General features: G+C 32.2%; 1 protein-coding gene and 1 long non-coding RNA gene across 2 annotated transcripts; both read left to right on the top strand.

The window, feature by feature from the left end:
• Positions 1–6,074: 6,074 nt before the first annotated feature.
• Positions 6,075–7,843, top strand: LOC113722788 (ankyrin repeat-containing protein BDA1). Its single transcript, XM_027246019.2, has 2 exons — positions 6,075–6,649; positions 6,733–7,843. The coding sequence occupies exons 1-2, from the start codon at positions 6,077–6,079 to the stop codon at positions 7,531–7,533; spliced, it is 1,374 nt and encodes a 457-aa protein (XP_027101820.1). The 5' UTR covers positions 6,075–6,076; the 3' UTR covers positions 7,534–7,843.
• Positions 7,844–10,700: 2,857 nt separating this feature from the next.
• LOC140035873 (uncharacterized) lies at positions 10,701–11,377 on the top strand. Its single transcript, XR_011839775.1, has 2 exons — positions 10,701–10,787; positions 10,897–11,377. It is a non-coding gene; the product is annotated as an uncharacterized lncRNA (long non-coding RNA).
• The last annotated feature ends 5,237 nt before the right edge of the window (positions 11,378–16,614 follow it).

Raw genomic sequence — 16,614 nt, 5'->3', positions numbered from 1 at the left:
TTTAGAGTAAAGTCATACAATTCACCTGTATCTTCCAATATTAGAGATTGAAATTTGGGTTCTAATTGAAAGTTACAATCGAAATTTTTTAAAGCAAAAATTACAAAAATAAAAATAAAAATCCTGCATTTGCTACGGAAAATGTAGTCTTTTTCCAGTAATATCAAGACAATAAAATATTTGAAGCGAATAACATGAACCAACGTGGTGCATACATTCGTGTAAAACAAAAATTACACTTTCCAACATAAAGCATCTCATTTGGTGATAAAATTTTTTTTATGACACTTTCTTTAAAAATAGGTAAATATTTCTGCATTTTTTCCAAAAGAAGGTAGGAAAACAAAAATGCCAAACTTTTTTTTTTTTGTGGGAAAATATTCCCCAAATAAGCCTAAAAACTAGGGTAAAAGTGTCAATTGGTTCCTTATGATATTGATTTTTAGGTGGTAAGGACGATGAGTGATAATTGTAGAGGTTTAGGAGGACGTATTAAGTGATATTGCGAAAAATTTCAAAGAAAGTAGTGACACATTAGCAATTATCTTTTGTATTGACACATTCTTAGCTTTGACTTACAACACAATATACTTGAAAAGCGTCGCAATTGGCTTACTTGGTAGAAGCAGTAAGCATGGATACACATCTATGCAGGTCGCCAAGAAAATTTTAAAGGCCAACTAAGTACTTTTAAAGTTATTGTTGGATGAAATATATGACACTAACTAAGAAATATTTAAGAATATGTAAACTAGAAATGTCACCAGGTGCTTAAGCTCCGAAAATGATGGAAATGGTTGTCCCCTCTTAAGACATGCACGTGTATGTACTTGTAAAACTTGGAGGAGATATTACTAAGGTTTGTTTCTATGACCCGTTTTAGAAACACAAACCTTGTTGAAGACATCATGAACCGCAAAATATTTAAATCATCTACAAGTTTTGGAAAAAAAAATAAAAAGAGTACCTTAAATAAGTTACCGGTGGCAAAATGGTTAAATGGATGGTGAAGATAACACAAAAAAAAAAAAATGTTTTAGGTATTTTAGACAAGCATCAATATGTTTCCGAAACAACTGCACTAACTACGATGCAATTTTAGACATACCTAGAAAACACATTATACTATGATATAATGTTACTTAATTCTGAAGTCTTTTATGACTTTTCACATTAATCATATGTTGCAGGTTCTTTGGTCTTTGTTGGCTCCGTGTCTATTAGGCTTATATGAACCATATGCGAGCTATTCAGCTACTGTATTTTTGGACAGCACTAAGCTATTCAGCTAGCATATTTTTGACCGCTCAACTATTTTTTATTTTCAATTGGCCATTGTTGTGAAAAAAAAAAATGTGGGTGCTAATAGTCATTTTGTCCGCAACGGATCTTCTGTCCCACATTCTGTGCCATTCACTGTCCCACTTTTTATTATATTGCTATTTCTCTTATATAAACATCATGTTTTAGTTCTTATTTGTTTCCTTAAGATCCAATAATTATTAACTGAGTAATATACAAAATTTAACAAACTCAAAAAATCAAAATGCATAAAAAATGAGATTTTTTTATGAATTTTCTGCTGTATTTTTTAATTTTCTATTATATATTGCTTTTTTGAAGCTGTTGTATCGATTTTTTATTCAGTTAACAGTTATTGGATTTTAAGGAAATAAAAAAAGAATTAAAATATGGTGTTTATTTAGGAAAAATAGTAATATAATAAAAAATGGGACAGAGAATGACATAGGGTGTGGGACAGAAGATCCGTTGCGCATTTCGTCCAATTAATCGATAATCCAAATGGAATGTGTGCCGCCATGTGCAATGCATATGACAAAAGACGTGGTTAAATTTGTCCTGTTCATTTTTTATCACCTTGTCTCCAAAACATGAGAAAATTATGTAGTTTTAGAGCTTTTCCTTTTTTTTTTTTCTTTTCAATTTTCACCTTCTTCCTCCTCATTGAGTTGGAACAATTGCTAGGCATGGCAACACCACAAAGGCCCCGTGGTGGCACCACCCACCTCCATGTTGGATGGTGGTTTGAGAATAGTTTTTTCCACAACGCGATTCCAACATCAAATTTGGCCAAAATTAAGTGTTGCAGCTACCAAAAATGTTATGTCAAGGTGCTTCCTTCTCTAGATTTACTCAAATCAAGTTCAAAGACAAAACATTTATACCAAAAAGACCACAATAGATTATGATTTCAAACATAATAGACAGAAAATGACAGCCCAACCACACGAATTTTCCTTAAGCATTTCATTTCTTTTTTGTATCAATTAATTTGCTGGAGAATTTGATATTCTGCCAATAAAACTGGAAACGATGCATTCAGAAAGAGAAGGATGTGATGAATGTGACTTTTGCATCATTGAGAATAATTAGGAAAGGTTCATTGCTGATATTATGCGGCAATGCAATCCTTCAATTCGTTAGCAGATTTGGCAAGTATCATTATCATTACTACATAAAAAGTATGATGGATCTTGGCAATAGAGAGTGTAAGTGTAAACATATTTTGATATTAGTTTTTGTTATGCCTAAATTCCTCTCATGTCTTTTTAGTAGAGTTATTGCATTTCAATCGTGACACTAATAAAAAAAATGAAAAGTTTCAATAAATTACATCTAAAAAATGTTAGTAATTAAAATTAAAAGCTATCCATTGACAACTATATTGACCAATCATTTTCTTTATCTCCAATTATTGTATGTGTTAAAATTATCTCCCATTATTATATTCTTATGTGTGATAATTAAAGCTAACTGTATTTTATATACATATTGGTTTAGAAGAAAACCCCGATTAATAAGAAGACAAAATGTTATGAACAGTTAATGAAAAAAATAAAAGGTTAAATTGATAATTAAATTCACTATATTATGTCATATTTGCTAAGAAAACTTTAAAAAAAGTTATGAATAATTATAAAAATATAACATAAAAGGTTTACAACTACTTAAATTGATAAAATTTTACTGTATGCAAATCATAATTTTTAGTATGTATTTTGCTCAGATTTTGTTGTATACACTGGTTTGATACAACATAGAAAATTTTCTCTCCTTATTGTTACAAAATATGCAACAATTTAATTTAGATATGAGTATCTTCCTTCTGGAGAGTTCAATAAACCTTTAATTACTTTGTATATAATAAACGTTTTCTACAAGTAGCAATTGCTTAATTTTGTTTATTATACGGTTTCTTAGTCAATATTATACTAAAAATTTAGTTTAAATATGATAATCTTCCATTTTCAGAGTTTTTATAACTGTAGAATGCATAATAAACTTTTAATTGCTTTGTACACACTAAACATTTTGTAAATTACCAATTGCTTAATTTTGTTCACTATATAGTTTTTTAGTTTATTTTATGCCAATAATCAAATTTGTGCACAGAAATTTAATAAATTAAAGGTTTTATTATTATTTATACATTAAAATCATAGTTATTAAATCCGGCCCGACCCAGTGGTTGAACCGGTCAAATCAGTGGACTAGCCATGGAACCGGGTTGGTTTAGCAATTGGATAGGAGTTGCACATGAGTTGCTTTGAACCGTTTGACTTGAACAATCGAACCTGTGACTCGCTAAACCCGACGATTTTTTATGAACTCGACGGGTTTTGAAAATCTTTATGAAATTACCTTTTTACCCAATTTTATTAATTTAATCAGCTACACCAGCATGGGCGTTGTCATCTTTTTGATAATTAGATGAGAAAAATTGAAAAGGGATTTGGAAATTAGGGTTTCTTTCTTTTTTTGGCGCTTAGATTTATCATTTATATTTGTGTATAATAGCAATATGAATTCATGAACTATGGAACATATGTGGGTATGGCTTATGTGTATGAACTATAAATATGAATAGGTTATGATTTGTTAGCATTTAAGAATTTTTGTACTTATAATATAATTTATATGTTTTTTGAATTATATTATATATTTTTTAATATATAATGTGACCCATTGAACCACTGACCCGCCAACCCGGTCCTCTTGCCTGGTGATGTTTGGGTTGGTTTTAATAACTATGATTAAAATTTATTTGTGAAAATTATTTTTACAAATTTAATATTTTCATATTTTCAAATCATTTCATATTTGGTCAAATCTTTATTTTTTAAATGTTAGTTTTGATCTTCTTTATTTTTTAAGTGTCTTTAAAACCATTATTTTAAATTTAAAGCGCTCAAATGTATCCTCATTTATCAAAAATTCTCTAGAGATTTTATATGAATTTGTAGATATAACATTTTGTGAACTTTTTTTTTCTTTTTAAAATAATGGTTTATAAAGATAATTAATTAAAGAGGATAACAAATTAAATAAATAATAGAAAATGTGAAAATGTTATATTTGTTAAATAATTTTCACAAATAGCTTTTAATGTATAAAAAATATTATATTTTATGATATTATAATTAGTGCAAAGTACGAGACCTATTTCTAGTTTAAAAAAAAGAGAAGGAAATGAACAACTTGAATTTGATGCTTCAGTTGCTCTTCATATTCTTAATTCTCTCATATGCCTTTTCTCACTCTCTTTCACCCCGCACACAAACTCACTGGTACTTTTGGCTGTGCAATGTTGGCATCATAAAGTTGTTGTAAGCAAGTTTGGTCAACCTGATATGCTGATGGTTCTATTTTGTTAGGGCCGTTGACTATGCACAAAGATAAACGTTATTTCTTGGTAGTTGTTAAATGTAATGATGGTTTTGGGATGTTTGATGAACCAAATTAATAACATTTCTGGTTGGTGGCAAAGGGGATTTTCATGCTGCAAGCCAACACTATTTAGCTGCGAGTCATATTGCCCGACATGATAACGTCTTCTTTTAGAGCTGCGAGTCCTATTGCTTTTAGCATCTGTTCCAAGTTGAGGAGTGGGCTTTTTCCATGATGAACCCGGAGAACTTGATAGTGGTGCTGTCTGCCTTTTCTTGTTATTTTCTGATGCTCAACTAGTGTCTCATCAGGTATTGCTCTTGCAATTTAATTTCCTTCTTTGCATGTTTTTCTTGCCAGCCAACGTGAGAAGAAGTCACTCTCCATTGCCTATAGAGATTGGTTCAATCATCTTTAAAGTCCAAAGATTCGCATTGCCCAAGTTGGAGTCTTACAGGATTTAAGGGGCTTGTACTTGCTTCAGAGTTCCTCACATCATTTGCAGGGTTGCTTCGCTGAAGCATGGTTTGCCATCAGAGATCAACTAACTCATTGGACAGGTTTTGTACAGGAGTTTTCATGCTTTAAAGTAATTTAGTACTGCCTTGTACGCTTTTAATGCATTGGACGGGTTTTGCAAATGGTGTTTATGCGGGTCCTCAACACGGTTGAGCCTAGAGCCAATGTCATCACTAAGTCATTTTTCCATCAAGAGTGCTGACAATTATGCTACGAGACTCCAGGGTGGTATTTGCCTTGCTGGCATCCGCCTGTGTATCAATATCAGCCTTGAGATCATACCAGCAGCAGCTTGAGTGCTATTATGGAGAGGAGAGAGACGAGTTGCACTCCTCCCCTTACTAATCTCGACGCAGAATGCCTTCGGTCAAGAATACTTTTCTGTGAATACTTTTCTGTAAGGACTAAGGATTTATCAACCAGCAGAGGCCAATGTCCTCTACTTTCCAATCTTGAGGTCCTATTCAATTCAAAATTGTGAAGTGGAGGACCATAACCATTTTCACACTGCTGAAAACAGGAGTCGGCCCAGAGAAGTGGTTGGGATTGGATCACTGCTGAATTATATAGAGGCTATATATTGACCTTGGAAGTAAGTTGTCAATGTTTCGTTAACAGTTTGATGTATTGCGATCAGGCTAATCTCCAGCCTTCCTTGACCAAGCAGCCTAATTTCCTCTATGACGCAAATTCCTTGTCTCCAAACTCTATTTTCAAGGTCAAAGTAAAGAGATTGAATATTAATCGAGAATTTTCCCCCGCAAACGTTGAAATATTTCCCCCAGAATTTTCCAAGACCCAAAGGGCAAAAACTAAATAAAGGAACTTGAATCATTCAGGGCCCCAGATGTAAGATTACCTAAAGAGGATGGATAGGAGGCTCATCGAAGCTGCTCAGACAGGAAATGTTCAAGACTTGCAAAATCTCATTAAAGAGTATGCCCTTCTACTCAGGGCTGCTCCATTGGCAGGTTCCGAGACTCCATTGCACATAGCTTGCATAGGAGGCCATACTGATTTTGTGAAAGAAGTTTTAAAGTTGAGGCCGGAGTTTGCTGAAGAGCTCAACCAGGATGGATTTAGCCCCTTGCATATTGCATCAGGTAATGGGGATATACAAATTGTGAAAGAGCTTTTGCAGGTAAATTGCTTTCTGTGCCTGATCAAGGGAAAAGAGAGACGAATCCCGCTTCATTATGCTGCTATTAAAGGCAGGATTCATGTCATCGACGAACTGCTTTCTGCTTGCTCCGAGTCAGTTGGGTATGTGACTGGAAGAGGTGAGACAATCCTTCATTTGGCTTTAAAGAACAACCAATTCGAAGCCTTTGAATTCTTGGTACAGTACCTGATACGGTCAAACAATTGGGAGATCTTGAATAAGAAGGACCATCAGGGTGACACCATTTTGCATCTTGCTGTCTCGAGAAAGCAGTATGAGGTGAGTCGCAAACGCGTTGAATATTTGTTCATTTTCTCGTGATGTTTTAAAGTTCAGTAACTGAAATTACACTATGTTAGCAGGTAATCGATTTCATGCTCGACAAAAATGTTTTTCATGAGGGCAGAGTGGAGGTCAACTCGTTGAACAAGAGAGGTTTTACGCCTATTGATAGCTTACTGTCTGAAGGGGGTGATAGAGAAATAGAGGATATGCTCAAAGCAGCTGGGGCTAGAGCGGCGGCAGACTTGCAGTCACCTCAAAATGGAGCATTATCTGATAATTTGGTCGTCACAACTCAGAGTCCATCACCTTTCCAGTCAAGGAGAGCGCGTGCTCAATCTCCCTCAGAGAAGTTGCTACACTATTTCAAGTTTGACAAGCTTAGAGATTCTCCAAATGAAGTGCGAAACACATTGCTTGTGTTAGCTGTGTTAATTGCAACAGCAACATATCAAGCTGTGCTTAGTCCACCCGGTGGCGTTTGGCAAGACGACTCTTTGCCTAGTCAAGGTACAGGCACAGACGCCACATCCACCAAACCCCACAAAGCTGGAGAAGCAGTAATGGGCACTCACAATAAGATTTCTTATGGTCTTTTTCTGATTTTTAATTCAATTGGATTTTTTATGTCCACTTACATGATAAACGTTCTCATTGCTGGATTTCCCTTACAAATGGAGTTGCAAGTCTCTCTTTTTGCGCTTTTGGTAACTTATGATACTTCCATGGCTACAATATCACCAGATAAGGACATCACTTTGTGGTTCACTATTGTATCCATAGTTCTGCCGATGTTGATACCTATAGCAACGATGATAATGAGGAATCATTGCAAGTTACAAAAGTTTAGACTACCATGCACAAGCCGTGCAACTGATTGAAGATGGAAGTTCTCCAGTTCTCATGACGATTTGTTTTCTGCTTCAAGTCATTGAGCTACTTTCATTGAAGGTAGTGTTATTAAGGCTACAGAACTCGTGATGCCACAGATTAAAATGGTTCTAATTACAGAAGATCCATTATTTACCAAATTCAATTTATTGTAGCTTTTTATGAAGAAATAAATTTAGGTATTGTGTATCAGGTGATAGACGTGTTCATGACACGCGAGTCTCTCTTTGAACATTCAATGTAGTATTGAGAACGACGTATTTTGATACTAAATCAAAGAAAACCTCTTTTGCATTGACACATTCTCAGCTTTGACAATTCAATTAGCATATACTACTAAGCAACCGTGGCAGTTGTACCTGGTAGGGGCAAAAAGCGTGGATTCGATTCACATTTGAGCTGTCACCAATCCAATTTTAGAGGCCATACATTTTCTAAAAGCTATTGTTGAATGAAATACCTGGTATTGACTGAGAAGTATTTCAGAAGATGCAAGCAAGAAATGTTACTTGATCCTAAACTGCTTCTGGAATGATGGAAACCGTTGTCTCTCCCTGTAAGACAGGCACATACATCAACTCGTATAACATGGAGATGTTACTAACTATGATGTTACTTAACTTCGATGTTTTTAGAAATTTTCACATTAATCAATATATGTGATCGGGTAGTTTGGTCTTATTTTGTTCTGTGTCTATCAGGTACACATGCACCATATAAGACTGAAAATGCAATAATTTTTCTGTTTATCTTCCCAAGAACAAGAGAATGATACATAAATGAGAAATGGATTTGGTTGCTCAACTGCTGAAAGTCTTTGAACAGTAACATCCTTGATCAGAGATATGCTTGGTGGAAATATCAATTCTGATTATGTCAAGTGCAAATTACTACGCTTTTGAATGTGATTGGATTACTGGTTCCTAAACCCAAATTTTCTAATGGAATTATTCAACGGCAGACCATGCAAAATCAACAAAGTGTAGTACAAGTAAATACTAATTCATCTTATTTAATCAGCCAATGATGCAAAGCTGTGCATGACCTTCCCCCAAAAATTCGGCCTGTCAGATCGTTAGTTCTTTCATCCTATGTTTTGACCAAAAAAAAAAAAAATCATTAGTTCTTTCAGAAAGTAATAACCTCAGGAATGGAGAGCAAAAAAAGGGTAATTGATGCTGCTCACAAGGGAGATACTGAAATACTAAACAAAATGCTTCAAGAAAATCCATCCCTTCTTGATGATGTTGCATTTGGTAATCCTCCGGAGTCTGTTCTACATGTTGCAATTAAAGGTGGACATGTTAGATTTGTGATTGAGCTTATGAAGCACAACAAGAAGCTGGCTAGAGAATTTGACAGAGGTGGTTTTCGGCCTCTAGATGTAGCTGCAATCATGGGGAACGTCGAAATGGTGAAACAGATTCTGAGGTTGGATCCTGGATTATGTCTTCTCAAAGGAAAAGGCCAAAGAACAGCCTTTTCTCCAGATGCATCTGTCAGGTTTCATTATGCACTGTTTTTTCAGCTACTGTGACACTTTTGAAATGCAAACTACCAATTATATAGGTGATCAAACAAAATTATACTTTCTTACTTTCTTTGTTGTAAGATTTCTGCAACTACACTTGCAATGGGTCTCTGAGAAAAAACACAGCTTCTTAGTTTCTGAAATTGATTGTCTGAAGATCAATGGCATTTGTGAGCTTCAAGCAATTGAACATTCTAAGCAGAAATTAATGAAGGAAAAAAATTTGCAATTACGGAAAGTTCAATGTACATCCATAGTTAGAAGACTTCAGTGACTGTAAGACACTTAGAAATCAGTATGATAGAACTAACTGATAGGAAAGAATAAAGGGTTATTATCACTTCTACATTGTTATTATCACTTTATTCATTAGATTATAGTGATACAATCACTTTAATTCCTAACATTATTTTCTAGGCATTTTACCTCATCGTTAATCTAACTAGTATGATAAAATATTTTAGATATATTTACCTTTTTTATATATAATTAAAAAAAAGTTGGAATAGTTATTCTTTCTTTTTTTTCACTTTAAGAGATCGAAAAACATAAAAATAAAAGGATTTTCTCAAATTTCCTTTTTTCACATTTATTAATACTAGGAAAAGAAAAAGGGATAGGAAAGAAGGAGACAAAAAATTAGATTTTGCAAAAAACGAAAATAAATAAAAGTTTAACATTATCGTGTTACTTTAAGATTGTCGAGATTAGGATTGGAATTTGGTGGTAAACAAAAAAGTGAAATAATTTTAAAATAATTAAAATATTTAATTCTTTTTTATTTGTAATTTTTAAAAAAAGAATTGAGCTCTCTCTCTCCCTCTCCCCCTCCCCCTCCCCCTCTCCATCTCCATCTTTCTATTTTTTTCAATATTAATAAGATTGCCAAGAAAAAGAAATTAATATTTTGACTTTTTTTCTAAATACTAAAAAGGAGAATAGTCACTTTAAATTTTTTATTATGCAAAGAGGAGGGTATTTTCTTCTAAAGTTTTTTAACTTGCTAAGTTGGTTTAATGGTAGGATAAATTGCCTAAAAAAATAACTCTATGGGGTAAATTGATAATGAGACTATATTTTATGAGGCTAAAGTGATAATAATTTTAAGGGTTAAACATATCTTTTCATTTTAATTAGCCAACCCCGTTAAGTTTGACAGTTAGTTTTGGGGATAAAGTGACTAAAAGTTAACGTTAAGGGGGAAATTGATAGTAGTACCAAATGTCAAGGGGGTAAAGTGATAATAACCCAAGAATAAAGAGATGCTATCCATGAAAGATATTTCTCAAGGACAGTGCTACAGTGCCTATCGTTATGGTAACGATATTGGGGAAACCTGCTATTATATGTTTCTATTACCTTTAGTGACAGATCAAATCTTTTAGCGACTTTTTAAATATTATATTAAAATAATTAATATTAACTTTAGTAAGTTTTTAATTAAAACTAGTAAGTATATGCCTGAAAGATAAGTTTTAGTTAAAAACAGAAATTTACACTTTGAGTAATTTAATTTACTTATTATTTGATAAAATTTACTTATGTTTAAATTAAACTTACTAATACTAAAAGTAAAAAATGTACATATTTAAGTAAAAAAACGGTTTTGGGTTCCTAAAAACGGTTTTGGGTATCACCTTTCTCTTTAAAGTCATCTACCTTCTTCTTATTCAGTTCTCAGTTCCAATGATACGATTGAATTCTCAGGCAAAGGTTTCCACTTTGATCCATACTTTCTCTTTGTTACAATTGAATAAATCTTCTCACTTCAAAATTTTCATCTTTAGTTCACACTTTCCCTCTATCCTTTCTCATCGTTCAGTTGGGTTTGAGTGCTGCCATATGCAGACACAACAAAAGGGTTAGCGTCGGTGGTAGCCAGCCAAAGAGCATATGAAAAATAGCAGTGACGAGGTTAGATCATCATGTTCTCTTGAAATCGTTTGATTATATTGATGTAATTTATTTATATTTCATTTGTTTTGTTTGTCAAGATTTTCTTGGGAAATCAAGGCTGAGAATTTGAAAATTTTATTGCAATTTTGGGGCCGAAAATGTCCGTTGAAACATCTAGGAAATGGTTGTAGTTTTGATTGTCTACGGGTAAAATATGCTTAATAGCCATGTGAAACATCTAGGAAAGGATTTGAGACCAAGCGTTTAAGTTAAATGTGATTAATTTGTGAATGCATATAAGATGTTTGGTGAAATGTCAAAGAGAAATTTGTATGTTGTGATTGCTACTCTGTGCGGGTGAGAATTACTAATATATTAGTAACTCAACATGAGCTTTATAACTTGAATTCTGCAGGCAAGAGAGATTTCTCCCGTTTAGAAATTCTAAGTTGATACGCTTGATGGAGCAGATGTTATTGAACTGAACTGATCTAGAATCATTGTTGCGAATTTGTTGTTTCTATGGAAATTTATTATCAGCCTCTTGAATTTTTTACTCCATGTTAATGTCTGCAATGCCACGGAAATTTGGTCATCTATGGAAATTTATTATCAGCCTCTTGAATTTTTTACTCCATTGTAACGTCTGCAATGCCACGGAAATTTGGCCATTATTACTCCTGTAAATCTGTGTTGCAGAAGCAATTCTTATTACCATCCTATGATACATTTAGATTTTGTAGAATCACATCTTCCCTCTTCTTCAGTCAGGAAAGGAGAGAAAATTCATAGAAGACTACTACAAAAATGACCTTTAGTCACACACTTAATATGATATTTTACTAAAAGTATCACAACAGAAAGTTAATGTAACATGCAGTAGGGAATGTTATTATGACAAAGAAAATGACGAGCATGACGTCGTCTCACTTTAACTTGTCCAAATATATGTGAAAAGTAAAAAAAACAAAAGCCGGAAAGGGAATGGCGCTACACTTCAGTGCCATTTTTTTTTTTGGGAAAAATTCTAAGTACGCCAATGTGCAATAAACTTTACTCTTTTCATCCTAAAACCCTCAATCAAGTTAACTCTCTCTGTAAAAAGCCAAAATCCTTCACCCCTCTCACAACTGAACCTATATATGAAGGAACATCTACTTACAACATTGAAGAAACATCAGAAGGAAGATTACTACCAGGTAACCTATACATTTTAGACAAAATTGATAGCTTTTTTTTATTGCTTTATTTCTTCTCCGGGGACTACGTGGGAAATGAGGTGGGTGACGGAGGGGGTGCCCAGGCGGTGCCTTACTCGGCCAAGTGACTTACTAAAAATCATCACCCAACTCGCAGTAAATTTGGGTGCTGCTCTTTTTGAACTTGATATAGAATGCTTTGCCCGTAGGATTCTAATGCAAAGTGCATCTTACATACATAGCATCATTGTGTCTACTATCTGTTCGATAGTTTGTGTCTTACAATCTGGAATTGAACTTCTGCTGTCTTTCCTTTTGATATCATTTTGTTTTGATACTTTTGGATTAGTTCTTATTACTCAAAAGTCTAGAACACCTGGATATTCCATTCCCGTCTTTGTGACTGGGTAGTCAAAATGTAGCATTAGTAATAGCAGCAGTAGTATTTATTTTCTATTTTTCCATCTTCTGGTAGTAGAGGCATGACTTCGTTGGTGTTTGAAGCAGAGAATAGCAGAGATTGTGAGCATATTGAAATTTTAAAAGTCAAGAAGTGAAAATGCGATAGGCTTTATAGGCTGCAATACTAGAAGTGAAAGTGAAAATGTGATGGGTTTTTGTGATGAAATGATGCTGTGGTTTATCATACTAATTCAGAAATTAAAGATTACCATAAAAATTAGGCATTTAGGGACTAGAAATGTAGCATGTAAGTTTATTCAAAAATGCCAATATCGTTAGCTTAACAGAATCATCACCATTTAGCAAATTTTGACAGATTCTTGACTTGGTTCTTTTCTATTTTGCTTAGGTACTTTTATAAGTCTCAAATGTTGTACTTTTCTGTCACGGAATGTTTATTTCTGATTAAGGCAAATAAAAGAAAATTTTGCTTAAGCCTCTTAACGTGATTTTGTGACTAACCATTAGAGCACGAACAGGTCACTTGCTGGGCAAGTGCTAATAAGCATAGAGTATTAACTATTGATATATATATATATATATATATATATATAGTCCTCTTCATTTGGTGCAACTAATAGTCCTTTTCTCACACACAAACACACGCACATATATTGCTGTTGGATTGAATCAAAATTTTGTGGCAATCCATGATCATGTATTTAGTTAAGTGCCTGAATCCCAATGAATCTTGCCTTTTCCTTTGCTAGTAGCCATTAAATTAAATTAAGAAAGAAAATCAGTGCATGCAAAAACTAACAACTAATAAAGAAACTATGAAAATCAGGCCTAATCAATGAAGTCACCCCACCATGGGTTGTACTGTCAATGGGTGCAGTCCTGAATTTCTTTGTAGGCTACAATATTTTCTTGATTCTTGTTGTCTCACTTAATCAAATTGATTTGTTTTGAAGTTTGATAGGCTTAGATAATAAATTGCCTTAAAAACAACATTTTTTGGGTTGGTAAAATTCTTTTAAAAAGCTTCCTTTTGGTAGCTTTACTGTTGTAATATTCCATGAGTGATTTGTGTCTTCTATTAATCTCGTTGAAATTAGTTTTCTTATCTAAGTAAATGTTTGATGCAAAAATCAGTAATAGTTTAGGTAGAATTATCTTGTAGATGCTAATGAAGTTTTTTTTTTTATAATTAAAATCTATGGGAATATGGATAAAAGATGGATGAGTATGTCACGATCAAGTGATGAGTATAAAGCTGGTTTAGAAGATTTTCTTGATTTTGCATTTACAAATGGAAGTATAGGGGAGATGATTTTATGCCCATGCATTAGGTGTGGAAATGGGGTATTTGTCACGAGAGAGCATGCCAATCACACTTGATATGGAAAGGGTTTATTAAGGGATATACTCAATGGTTAGCTCATGGAGAGCTATCTTCGAATTTGCATCATACATCTTCACATGGTTCCTCAAATGAAGTTCCACCACTCAATCCCATAGATGATATGCAGGGGTTGTTACAAGATGCATTAGGAGTTCTAAACCAGGACCTAGATATAGGAGAAAGATTAGAAACAGAACAGCCGAATATTGATGCAGAAAAATTCTACAATTTAATAAATGATTCAAAGCAGCCCCTTTATCTAGATTGCCCGCAATTCTCTAAACTATCTTTTCTAGTCCGTTTGTTACATATTAAATGTCTCAGCAAAATGTCCGATTCTGTATTTAATATACTTCTTGATTTGTTGAGGCAAGCACTTCCAGAAGGTGTAAATCTACCCAGTTCTTATTATGAGGCAAAAAAAACAATGAAAGAACTAGGACTTGGATATGAAAAATATGATGCCTGTCCTAATGATTGCACATTGTATTGGGAAAAAGATGAATCAAAGATAAAATGTGACACTTGTAAACATCTACGGTGGGTGCCAACAAAGGATGATCCTATTGGAGAAAAAAGAAAAGTTCCCCACAAGATTTTGTGGCACTTTCCACTTAAACCCAGATTGTAGCGTCTGTTCATGTTATCTAAAACAACATCTTTCATGAAATGGCATGTCGAGGGTCGTACTAAGGATGGTCGCATGAGACATCCTACATATACTCCAGTTTGGACTCGATTGCCACCCCTAACTATACTGGTAAAAAAATAATATATTTTACAAATTATTCCAATTTATTTAGAAAATGTTACTAATTTCATTACAAATTATGAAATGTAATCTTGGTTTTCTAATTTTTTACTAAACATAAATACTACATACAAAAGGAAAAGATATTTGACTTTGTTTTACTTTGATTAGAAAAACTTGTGGTAGTAATAACGAAATAGTGACCTTGGTGCAAATTTCAAATCAACAACCAACTACACTTAATTACGGTAATTTTTTAGTTGATTAGACTAATATATGCCATAAAGTAGTAAGATTTGATCATTTATAAATTGACAATTTTAGCAGTTTATATACCATTCACCTATAAAAATTATGATCATTATAAAATGACATTTTATAATAATTTACATACTATTTGCCAATTAAAAGTAAGTTTCATAAAAAATGTGCATGTAAATCCATATTGTGAATGATACGAAATATATTTGAAACTCACGAAACTTAATATATGGGTAAATTTACTATAATTTTAAATGATTACGCTACATTAGATACGATCACTTTACTTTTTATACTTGTGACATAGAAAATAAATTTATTAAAACACATAACATTTATAAATGATACATACATTTATTAAAATGCTTAAAACACAAAACATTTATGAATGAAACATACAATCATTATTATACATTTATGTTACCAACAACTACTAACTATAATATTAAGTTTCAACCATTAATAAAAAAATCTTAGCACTAGTTTAAATAAACTTCCTAATACTTGTTTCATATAAGTTTCTTTAAGTAATATAGTAAATTTATGCCACAAACTAGTAAGTTTTGATGATTAACCAAATTTACTATTCTTTCAATAAGATTTACTATTAATCTATAAAAACTTACTATTACTTGAACTAAACTTACTCCCTACAAAACTAAGTTTCGAATGTAGAGTAGTAATTTAATTTTTTAAAAAAGTAACTTTCATTTTTATTTCGATTTACTTTTTGAAACATAACTAGGATAACACTTATATGACCATTATTTATTTATTTTTTATTTACTTTTAGCGGCCATTTGATTATTTGATAGGCATATCCACCTAAATAGGATAACACTTAAAAATAAGAAAGTAAGTTTTTCATCTAAAATAGTAAGCTAACAGTAATAAATTAGTAACTTTTATACTTCAAAATGTAAATTCGAATAACTATTAAACTTACTTTTTAAATAAATAAATTACTACTTTATATCCCAAACTTACTTTTTATAGTGTAAGTTTAATTCAAGTAATAGTAAGTTTAATACATAAATAGTAATTCTTACTGATAACATGGTAGAATTGATTAATAATCAAAACTTACTGATTTATGAGACATATGTACTATTTTATTTTAAAACATATTTCAAACTAGTGTTAGGGAATTTATTTAAAATAACGATAAGATATTTTATTAATGATTAATTTTTAGTACCTTAGTTAGTAAGTACTCATAATATACCTGTATAATACAAGATTATAGTTATCATTTAAAAAAATTTATTTACATATTTCAAAATACTATGGAAAAAAGTTTGACTTTTCACATAATCTTGTAAAATATGTAATAAAATTTTGTCGTATTATAAGTTTTTAATTATTTTCAATTTTTGAAAAGTTTGAAAGTTTGGATAATAATAACAACAAATCTTCCTAGTTATATATAGAATATTACTTGTTTATGTATCAAATTTTTTATAAATTAACACCTATGAATATAATAAGATGATAAAGTTTTAATAAATTTACATCTGAGACACAAGAAATAATAAGAGTAAAAGCCTAAACAAAATGAGAAATAATATAATAACAAAAATGATAAAATTAGCATAACAATTAATATAAGAAAATTAAATTAAATTT

The sequence above is a fragment of the Coffea arabica genome, chromosome 2c (genome assembly GCF_036785885.1).
Source record: "Coffea arabica cultivar ET-39 chromosome 2c, Coffea Arabica ET-39 HiFi, whole genome shotgun sequence".
NCBI lineage: Eukaryota > Viridiplantae > Streptophyta > Magnoliopsida > Gentianales > Rubiaceae > Coffea > Coffea arabica.
The sequence above is the reverse complement of the archived record's forward strand: the minus strand, read 5'-3'. Positions and strand labels throughout refer to the sequence as shown.